Raw genomic sequence first — 11,205 nt, 5'->3', positions numbered from 1 at the left:
TCAGAAAATGATCTGTTTCCTTCAGTTCAGCGTTTGCTGAGGTTTTCCTTGCCCCGACACACCTGCTGTCATTTCTTCAGCGGGATGACCTCATAGAGTGTGACAACCCATGGCAATAATTATGAGTGGTGAAAGCCAAGATGCCATTTTTGCTGCTGAACGGGTTTGACAGGCTCAACAAGAATGTAGTCGCCCGTTGCCATGAGGGACAGCTATTCTTCTGCAAACAAAACAGTTGCAGACAGATAATTTTTTCTGATTAAACCGGCCACAACCACCTTTTTCTTCTTCTTCTTCTTCTTTTTATCCCAAACCTATTCCCTCGCCAGGAAACTGGGGGCTTTTTTTTTCTCTCTCTTTTTTTTTCAATGGTGTCATTCCTGGTTGCTTGAAAAATAAACTCATAGGTCAGTTATTTTCAAGTAATGATTCCAGCCAGTTTCCCCTTTTCCATTCATGCCCTACAAGGATTTTTCAGCTGTTACAGCTAAACTGAATGAAACGGTCCGGGATGTACCATCTCGCTTCAGGGTGTGTCCGTGTAGCATGTCGTCGCCGTACGTGTCCGCAGCGAATTAACCGCACATAATGGGTGACTTTATCACATTAAATAGCTGATGGTGCTTTTAAATACAGTCTACAAGTAGATTTAAATAGTTGTGATAGTCGTTTCTACGAAGCGTACAAAAGAAGAACCCCCCCCCCCTTTTTTTCTCGCGCCATGTTGGTTCGGTCCAAGATGATGTAGCGATCAGCCCTTTAAAGTCGTCCCACTTCCGAGATGAAGTAAAGTGGAGCGCCGACCTGCAGAGGCAGCACACACGGACACACAGACAGCCCAACAGACAAACCATTAAATAAATATAAAAAGAAGCAGCTCCGCGGGCGGGCAGGCTATGTTAAGAGCGCAGATCCGGACCCTGGGATGTTTACGGACTCTTCTCTTTTGTCCCAAAGCCTATATGGATAAACGTGGCGTCTGCGAAGCTGCAGCAGCGAAGAAGTAGCATGAATTAGGTCTGCTCGGAGGAAGAAAACCTACCTTTTTTTTTTGGTTTTGAAACAAGCGCAAGGCAACGACAAAAACGTCATCCTGGACTACTATTGTATAACAGGAATGGTTTATCCTCCCGAAGGTTTATTCTATATTGAAATGGATCAAACACCGCCAGGTAAGTTGGGGGTCAAAGGCAGTCATTGTCTGATCCAGAGGGAAGGGAGGGAGGGGGGTTTGGGGGGGGGGGAAATATGCATGATCATATTTACTTTAAAACGCATGCTTTTGTCTTTTTCTTGCACGGAGTGGTGCTGGGGCTGTAGCAGGAGCTGAAATGGAGAGATGTGTCTGGAATGGGCAGCTCCGTTGCCCAGGCATGCATAGCGCAATCCACTTGCCAATTACGTAATACCTTTCGGAGGATCAGGCGCAGTGGCTGAGGCTCGCCTGCTTTTCTTTTGTCCCGGCCAGCACAGATGACAAACTTAGTCGTTTTTTTTTGTTTTTTTTATTTTACCAGAGCAGTTTAGAGTTTTTTTCTTCTTTTTCTTGTATCTTTGTGTGTTTTGCACCTTGGCTGTGTTGTGCAGCAGCAGCAGCGGGGCGGTGCGGGGTTAGAGCAGCAGCTCTGGAGGGATGGAGGCCGGCTGAAGGTGCGTTAATGAGCGCCACATGAAACGAGCGCTTTGTTCTCCCTCTCTCTGCAAGCCAGCCGTGCTTAATTTGTGCTCGAGCTCTTGAAAAAAGTAGGCTACAGGCAAGAAGACGAGACGTCTCATGACTCAACTCTGGCCAAACTCCCCGAACAAACCCGTTCTGTGCGTTTTCCCATTTGTCCCCCCCTCCTCCTCCTCCTCCTGACTGCGTTATTGCGATGTTACAGCGGAAACAAAGGCTGACAGGAGCGAGACCAATCGATTCTTCCTCAACTAATTGAAATAGCACCAAATAGTCTAGCCTTTGAAGTCATTATGAAGTTTAAATTTCATTTACTGTTAATGAGAATGAAAATAACTGGTATATACTACTGACAATCACAATAGGTTACCTTGCATTGTCCCTCCAGTCAGGGTTCCAGTCAGGAAGAAGGAGCTGGAAGACAATCCCATTATGCACTTGTTTAGTTTTCCAGGCCAAGCATTGGTTTATCTTGTGAATGTGTCTTCTTCACATTGGGGGGGCCCTTTGCCTGCGCCAGGATGAGCGTGCAGGCTCCCAGGAGCCAGCAGATTTTGTTTTTTGGCACCAGCCTGGGAGAAAAGGAAGGAAGGAGGAGGGGAAGGTGTGCAGATTTAATTTAGCAGAGTTCAGGGTGCAGCAGCAGTTTGTGCCCGCTGCACCTGCCTTTTGTTGATTTTAAGGTCAGAAACAGAGGAGGGAGAAGCCGAGAGAGCCTCATTTACCCCTCTCTGAGGGGGCTCCTGTATTCTCCCCTAACCGCTCCATGAAAGGCACTTTTGTCCTGCAGTGAAATATATCGCCCTTCACCTCCTCTTGATGCGGTTTGGCCTTCTTTTTTTTTTTTTTTTTTTTTTTGCACTTTTTAAGGAAACCCTTACTTTGTAGCCGGAGTCTTGATATCCCCCCCTCCCTCTCTCTTCTCTGTCCTCAAGGTTGATGGAAAACTCATGGTCGCTAATGTGTAGTGATTATAGAATAAGGGAATTGGGTGGAAGTCCAGGAATCTCAATGTATAATTTGAGGCTCATGTAAAGATTGGCGTGCAGTTCAGGATTGCACTTCAGGAAAATGTTCAAATTGGAGTTTTGCAAGAGTGAGAGAATGATTTCAGCAATTCAAAGAAAAGAGAGTGGTTTGCTGGTGCTGAGATGTGAGACAGGGGGACAGGTCTGCAGGGTGATGACCGTGTTCAGTTGGAAACATGCCCGGGCTTGCCCCCAGACCTGCTGGGCTGCTCCGTGCAAGGCTGGTGTGAGGTGTGTGTGCATGTGGGTGTGTGTTTGTGTGGGGGGGTGGCGAGCATAGGACGGTCTTAATATTCAAGGCATCAAATCTTTAATTTAATGTAATCATGTTTCCTCTGCCTCCTGCCTCCAGCGCTCCCCCCCAGGTCCACAAAGCCAGCGATGTCCGCCATCAACAACAACTGCCTTTCCCCCCCAGCGTCGGCGCTGCAGGACGCCGAGTGGTACTGGGGAGACGTGACCAGGTAAAGGGTCGCAGCATCGTCCGCAGCGTCATCACCAATATGTTATGTGCTGTCATTGTCAACCATCAACTAACTAACTAACTAACCGCCTCTGCAGGGACGAGGTGAACGAGAAGCTCCGGGACTCGCCCGACGGCTCCTTCCTGGTGCGTGACGCGTCCACCAAGATGCAGGGAGACTTCACGCTGACGCTAAGGTGAGGAAAGGAGGAGAGAGCGGTGGTGCGTTTTCACGTCACACACGTCGCAGTCGTCTCACCTGCCTGTTTTTGGCTCCAACAGGAAGGACGGGCACAACAAGCTCATCAAGATTTACCACTGCGACGCCAAGTACGGCTTCTCGGACCCCCTCACGTTCTCCTCCGTGGTGGAGCTGATCTGGTACTACCAGCACCACTCGCTGGTGGAGTACAACGCCACGCTGGACCTGATGCTGACTAACCCGGTGTCCCGCTTCCAGCAGGTCAGCGCACGCTCTGAGAGGAACATTGACTGCGTTTACATGCATCAATAACCCTTTTAAAACACGAATATTAGCAATAACCCGGATTTGCACGGCCATGTAAACACCAATAACCCCTTTGAATAACCCGAATTTGCTCATATTCCGGTTTTTAAAAACCTGAATATGACCCCTGGGTTACTCCTTTTAAAACCTGAATATTGGGTCATGTAAACGCCTAACGGAATATCCCCATCAAACGGAACAGGAATTTGTTTTCTGTGCATGCTCTGTTCACAAGGAATCCTGGTCTTTTGAGTCCAGGAAGTTCTTCTAAACACGGAGAAACACAAGACCAGGAGGAGACTAATCACTTCATAAATGTAATGAAGGATATGAACATTTCTGCATTTGTAGACGTTAGAAAGTTTGTTTTTTTTAATTTAACCTTTATTTAACCAGGAAAAGAAACCCATTGAGTTTAAAAATCTCTTTTGCAAGGGTGTCCTGGTCAAGAGGCAGCACAAGATTTCAAATATTAAAATTTACAGAGGTGTAATATTAAATATTAAAATCAAATAAAATCAAATGAGACAAAAAATGGAAATCATTTAAAAAGTACAGGGATAGGGAGATTTACAAGAAGGTGAGCGAAAAGTTGCGCGAAGCAGCATTTGTTTTGAATTTGGATACAGGAAGAAGAAGCAGAAATGATGCTAATTGCGTCATCACGTTGATCCAGATATCCCAAATGATTAATTACCATGTATACAGGGATAACCCTGTTTGCTCACGCATGGAAACGGAATATTCCCAATGTTTCAGTAACCGGAATATTAGCAATAACCCCAATTTTGACTGCATGTAAACGTAGTCACTGAGCAGTGAAGTGTGTGATTAGCATGTGTGTGACCGGTGTCCCTGCCGACCTCAGGTGAAGGAAGACAGCGTGGACGTCGCCGGGAGGAAGCTCAAGGAAGTGCACAACCAGTACCAGGTGAAGTCGAAGGAGTTCGACCATCTTTACGAAGCCTTCACCAAGACCTCCCAGGTGAGAGACGCTCCCCGCCTCTGAACCTCCAGCTCTCTCCAAAGATCTGCGTCAGAAAGCAGTCCCAACGCCAGTCTTTCCTGACAGAGTCTGTTCCACACGACACAGGAGATCCAGATGAAGCGCACGGCGATCGAGGCCTTTAACGAGACCATGCTCATCTTCGAGGAGCAGTGTCGCGAGCAGGAGCGCTACGGGGAGGAGATTGAGCGGAACAGCCTTTCAGAAGGGATCGACAACGATCTGGAGAGGTACTTGATTCAAAATGAAGTGCTTATACTAGGAATGGGTGATATTTTACCGTTCACGATATACCGTCAAAAAAACTCCCCACGGTAAGAATTTGTCATCTCGTGGTAAAAACAATAAATTCCCGTTGATGATGTTTTTGTGTAAAACTGATTTATGGTTCTGTGTTAAATCCACGCACAATGTACGTGAAAGAAGGAAGGAAGGAAGGAAGGAAGGAAGGAAGGAAGGAAGGAAGGAAGGAAGGAAGGAAGGAAGGAAGGAAGGAAGGAAGGAAGGAAGGAAGGAAGGAAGGAAGGAAGGAAGGAAGGAAGGAAGGAAGGAAGGAAGGAAGGAAGGAAGGAAGGAAGGAAGGAAGGAAGGAAGGAAGGAAGGAAGGAAGGAAGGAAGGAAGGAAGGAAGGAAGGAAGGAAGGAAGGACCCTGAAAGAAAGAATGAAATGAGCCTGAAAGAAAGAATGAAATGAGCCTGAAAGAAAGAATGAAATGAGCCTGAAAGAAAGAATGAAATGAGCCTGAAAGAAAGAATGAAATGAGCCTGAAAGAAAGAATGAAATGAGCCTGAAAGAAAGAATGAAATGAGCCTGAAAGAAAGAATGAAATGAGCCTGAAAGAAAGAATGAAAGGAAGAAAGAAAGAAAGAAATGAACCTGAAAGAAAGGAAGAAAGAAAGAAAGAAATGAACCTGGAAGAAAGAAAGAAAGAAATGAACCTGGAAGAAAGGAAGAAAGAAATGAGCCAGGAAGAAAGAAATGAGCCAGAAAGAAAGAAAGAAAGAAATGAACCTGAAAGAAAGAAAGAAATGAGCCAGAAAGAAAGAAATGAACCTGAAAGAAAGAAAGAAAGAAAGAAATGAACCTGAAAGAAAGAAATGAACCTGAAAGAAAGAAAGAAAGAAAGAAATGAACCTGAAAGAAAGAAAGAAAGAAATGAGCCAGAAAGAAAGAAAGAAATGAGCCAGAAAGAAAGAAAGAAAGAAATGAGCCTGAAAGAAAGAAAGAAAGAAAGAAAGAAAGAAAGAAAGAAAGAAAGAAAGAAAGATAAATTCCCATTGGTGTAGTTTAGTATATTTTAGATCAGTGTTTTGGCTCCAAAGACTGAATGTGCTGATAGATTTATAGTTACAAAGGTGGAGTTGAATTGGTAATTTTTTTATCGTTATCGGGATAAATGCCAGAAATGATTGTGATACATTTTTTAGTCCATACCGCCCATCCCTAGCTTATACCTATATTTTCATTTTATTGTATTTATTGTATTAATCCCGTGACGTTGTCTTCCCCCCCCCCGACAGCTTCCTGATAAATTACGAGAAGCTGAAGTGCCGGCTCGGGGAGATCTACGACAGCAAAATCCACCTGGAGGAGGACCTGCGGACGCAGGTGGAGGACTACAGAGAGACGGACAGGAAGATCAGCAGCTTACGGCCCGACCTCATCCAGCTCCGCAGCATCAGAGACCAGTACCTCAAGTAAGAAGTTCATCCGCGGTATCCGCGCTAATTCACTACAAGCTCATTAATGGTACAAACTTAGCGGCGCCGCTCTCTCCCGCGTGCACGGCTCTGTGTTTTTAAACGCACCCCTTCTTCTGTCTGTCTGCAGCTGGCTGAACCACAAAGGCGTGCGTCAGAAACGCATAAACGACTGGTTGGGGATACACAGCGACAGCTTTGACGAGTACGTTCCAGCCTCGTCTCTGTTATTTTAGCGTAGGACGGGTGTCACGCCGAGCCGTTCTCATCACCCTCTCCATGTTTTTCAGCACGTACGTGCTGAAGGGAGACGAGAAGAACCTGCCGCACCAGGACGAGGCGAGCTGGTTCGTGGGGGAACTGAGTCGGACGCAGGCGGAGGAGATGCTGCAGGGGAAAGCCCCGGGAACCTTCCTGATCCGGGAGAGCAGCAAGCAGGGCTGCTACGCCTGCTCTGTCGTGTGAGTACCCCACAGCCCAGACGCTGCACACCACGAATAGGCCTTTTTTTTTTTTTTTCATCATTGCAAAAGGAATGTTTTGTTGGACACAAGAATAACTTGTGCCATGTTTTTGCCTTTAAATATGTTTAAAGGTATGAAAACTTTAAAGTTTTCAGTTATAATTGCATAAATTGTCTATATTTCTTTACTTTATATACTGTCTTGGGGTTACATTTGCATAAAATGCTAAAAACCAAATTCTCAAAAATTAAAAACCGAAATAGACCAAAAAAGGAAAAAATTTAAACGAAATGTGGGCAAAATGCCCTGGATCTGTTTGGTAATTCTGCCACACGATGTTTCCTAAAGCAGTTCTATCAGCATTCTGGGAGCTGATTGGTCCTTACAGCATCATTAGCTGCTAATACTTGCTGTTGAATCTCAATATAATACTAGTATCAATATGTTGCATAACTACACAGTCATATAATTCATGCAACAGGTTTTAATAACACTAACCCAAATCATTATCGGATTTGAATCGAATCAAATCTTGATAATCGATTCTGAACCTTAAGAATCGGAATCGATTTTTTTTTTTTTTTTTTTTTTTATAAATCTTTTTATTGGTATTTTTGGGCAATAACAAAATGGTAAAAACAGATATCAAAACCAACCCTATCAAATATGCCATCTTTTAAACCCCAACCCACCCACAATTGCATGGCTGTACAAAATAATATATAGATGTGCAGAGAATCGAATCGATTCTTGACATTTGAATCGATCTCCAGCCGTAACGAGGAACACGCGGACCCCCCAGACTGACGGTTTTCATGTGCTCTTCTCCCTGCAGGGTGAACGAGGAGGTGAAGCACTGTATGATCTACAGCACGCCGCACGGCTACGGCTTCGCCGAGCCCTACGACATCCACTGCTCGCTGAAAGAGCTCGTCCTGCACTACCGCCTGCACTCGCTAGCACAACACAACGACGCCCTGGACGTTCGGCTGTCCCACCCGGTGCACGCCAAGGCCGTGGCCGTAGCCGCGTCCCAGCAGGCAGAGGAACACAAACTGTTACAGACTCCCAAACACACGCCGGGGATCCCGCCCGCCGCCCCAGAGATGTAAACCCGGCGGCGGCGGCCGGGGGGGGTCGGCAGAGAGGACGTGTTTACTGTATCTTGCGAGGACGACTGCATCGAGGGTGCAACGTGTTCAGTTTTGCACTACAGTGATTCCATCGAGTTTTGTGAATGGGATTTCACGGATTGAAGTGGGACCGGAACTTGAATGTCAGCTTGACCGTACAAGCTCTCCAACTAATTTTATACTTCATTTATCGCAGTTTGTTCTAAAGGACTCTTTTCTCTGGCGGGGGATCTTGTCCACCTGAAAGTCTGTTCACCGGCATCAAGGTGCTGCGCCTTCACGCTGAATTTTTGCCGGAGAGACGTCCCCTTCCCACACAGAAGAGGACTCACTCACTCGACCAATGTTTTCGATCTTTCGGGTCGTCTTTTACAAGATTGCATTTTGTGAGAAGGAGATCGGCAGTTCAAATCAGTTCAGTTCAGCGACGCTCCCTGAGGAGAAATGTCAGAATCGATTACACCGTATCAGTTCAGAGAGCTGATTCGACCAGATCAGTTTGGTGGGCCAAAGCATTTTATGGTGAAAATGCCACATGTGAATATATTAAAAGTTGTGGTGCATCTTAACTATCTGCCCCTTCGTTAACAGACATTCATATACAGTGGATAATTATGTAGCATTAACATACTGTAGAAAAAACCATAGTAAAAGTATATTCAATGTTATACCCATTGACCAAAGCACTTAATAGTAAGCAAAACTACATCCCTGTTTAGTGTGGTAATTTGCATTTTGGCAAGGGTAGGGCGATTTATGTACACCTGCTGATGTGCTGATCAAAACATAATCTGAAGTACTGTATGTTATATTCTGTTACTCAAAGAAGTATAAGCTTTTTGTATTCTATATATATTTTTTCTATAAACATGCCACAACACGAAAGCTCGAAGAACGTGCAATCCAACAGTATTTCTATTGTTGCAATGTATGACGGCGGTGGCGGTGGCGGTGGCGGCGTTGGTGGTGGAGAAGATAATGCTATTATGGGAGGTTGACACTCGCCAGAAAAAGGCACTGTACCTGGCGGTGCCGGTGTGACTCGGCCTCGGGGTGTCGGCGTGAACTGCCAGAGGTCCGGAAGTATCCTGTCTCCATTACTTGAACTGTGGCATTGCTCTAGCTATGAATGTTTTTTTTTGTTTTGTTTTTTTTTGTTTTTTTTTCATGACATGCAGCCTACATAGCTTAAGAGGAAAGGAATCCATGTTGAACTTGGCACTTTTCAAGTTTGAGGACAAAAGACGCTCTGTATAGCGATGCCGTAAAAATGTATTTCATGACGTCGGTTCACGGAAAAGTAGGCCGACGAAGCCTCTCGAAAAATATTACTCCACTGGTAAAAGACTGAGGAAGCTCCTCGCGGTGAAGCTTAAGCAATGTGAGATCCTGTCCTTTTTTTTTTTTTTTTTTTCTTTTTTCTTTTTTTTTTTTTTCTCTTGCTGAAAGACAATAAACTGAAGAGAGTTTTGTCAACTACTGTTGTTTTCGCTCTTATTGCACGGCGTGCAGCGGGCTGCGTGGAGGCGAGTGCATGGGGATGTGGTTGCGTGAGGTCGGCCGTCCACCTGGCGGGGAGCCGTTTCATGAGCCGGCCGCCGGGTCAGCAGAGGTGCGAGGCAGCGAGGGCGCTGGAGGACAGATGGAGGGGAAGGGAAGCCAAGTGGACAATAGCAGGATATGTGCAGGCTCTTTCCGTACTTGATCTGGCCGCCGCTGTGTCATTAGAAAAGTATGTGTCGCACCTACGTCACAAGGAACATGCAGTCTTTTTTTTTTTTTTTAACGCTGCCTATTTCTTTTGATGTCGATAGGACAGGAATGGTGTCCGACCTTTGGTACTTTCCAACTTGAGAGGTATTTGTCTGTAGTTTGTCACACAGTCAGCAGCATTGGTGTCTGATGAACGATGGGCTCCCAATTTACAGTTTGAGCTTCAGCACCTGAGAGAATCTGCTGAAACTATAATCCATTTGGCAGCTTCTTAAGGAAACGAGCAGAGCTGGGTAGAGTAGCCAAAAATTGTACTCAAGTAAAAGTACAGTTACTTCAGAATAATAGGACTCAAGTAGAAGTAAAAAGTAGTCATCCAAATAATTACTTGAGTAAAAGTAAAAAAGTACTTGGTGAAAAAACTACTCAAGTACTGAGTTACTGTTGAGTAACGTCTGATTTATTTTTTTAACACAACCATTCAAACAGACAAAAGTACAAAATAATCATCTTCAGGCAAATTAAATCAATAAAATAATAAAATCAATTAAAATTAATAAATCTTAAATTAAAATAATTTAAAGTAAATTCAAGTACTTTAATAAATGATAAAATAAATAAAATAACAATAAAGAATAAATTAAGCACAAGTACCTCAAAATTTTAAGCCTTTGTACTTTTCTTTTTTAACCAGGCAGAACTAGAACAAACATGATCTCATAGAAACTCTGTGTGTTTGAGTCTGTGTAAATGTGACAAAATATGCAAAAACAAACATTTTTCCCAAAGAATCACCCAGTGATGTCATGAGATTGACGTGTACGTGGATAAAAGGGATAAAAGAAAAGTAACAGCTCAACGTAGCCTAATGTAGCGGAGTAAGAGGAACAGTTTCTTCTTCACAAATGTACTCAAGTAAAAGTAAAAAGTAGCTATATTGATTCAAAACTACTCCTAAAAGTACAACATTTCCCAAAACTTACTCAAGTCAATGTAAAGGAGTAAATGTAACTCGTTACTACCAACTCTGCATATTACACCGTTCATGAAATCGCTACACTAAGTAAATGTAACTCGGAACCTCTGGAAACGAGTATATTTCTTTCAATTTTTTAAGAAAAACAAAGCACGTCGCGTGAACTCTGTGCATTACAGCAAGTTAAAACTTTCCCCACTCTTGCTTAACAGCGCTAAACCTCTCCATTCATTTATACGAAGGTTTTTTGTTCTGATCTTAGTGAACCAGAAACAATGCAACACACGTCTCAGCAAAGCCACTAGCAGCTGTCACACAAATAACGCCGCGGCACGTTTTTGCTGTTTGACTGAACGGACGTGCACCCTGGGACGTCACGGGCTCTGCTGATCGTGACCCGGGATGGCAGCGCCGGCCGGCCCTCTGAACGGCAGGAGCAGGTGGCCTCCTTCAGGCACCACATAAGGTCTTTGTTAGGTAAGGATTAATGAGGTGCGTTGTGCAGCGATGTACCGGAGGGAGAGCCTAAGTTCCAGGC

At 44.6% G+C, this 11,205-nt stretch overlaps 1 protein-coding gene across 2 annotated transcripts; it reads left to right on the top strand.

The window, feature by feature from the left end:
* The first annotated feature begins 784 nt into the window (after window positions 1-784).
* On the top strand, window positions 785-8,547 carry LOC133453078 (phosphatidylinositol 3-kinase regulatory subunit gamma-like). Of its 2 annotated transcripts, none has more exons than XM_061732937.1 (10): window positions 785-1,172; window positions 3,056-3,167; window positions 3,265-3,363; window positions 3,449-3,629; window positions 4,543-4,659; window positions 4,768-4,910; window positions 6,202-6,378; window positions 6,512-6,586; window positions 6,672-6,842; window positions 7,681-8,547. In XM_061732937.1, exons 1-10 carry the CDS (start codon window positions 1,118-1,120, stop codon window positions 7,955-7,957), a joined length of 1,407 nt encoding a protein of 468 aa, XP_061588921.1. In that variant the 5' UTR covers window positions 785-1,117; the 3' UTR covers window positions 7,958-8,547. The 2 variants fall into 2 exon arrangements, with proteins under 2 accessions (XP_061588921.1, XP_061588920.1); XM_061732936.1 differs by having other exon boundaries at window positions 4,747-4,910.
* The last annotated feature ends 2,658 nt before the right edge of the window (window positions 8,548-11,205 follow it).

Source organism: Cololabis saira, chromosome 10 (assembly GCF_033807715.1).
Source record: "Cololabis saira isolate AMF1-May2022 chromosome 10, fColSai1.1, whole genome shotgun sequence".
NCBI classification, from domain to species: Eukaryota; Metazoa; Chordata; class Actinopteri; order Beloniformes; family Belonidae; genus Cololabis; species Cololabis saira.
The sequence above is the reverse complement of the archived record's forward strand: the minus strand, read 5'-3'. Positions and strand labels throughout refer to the sequence as shown.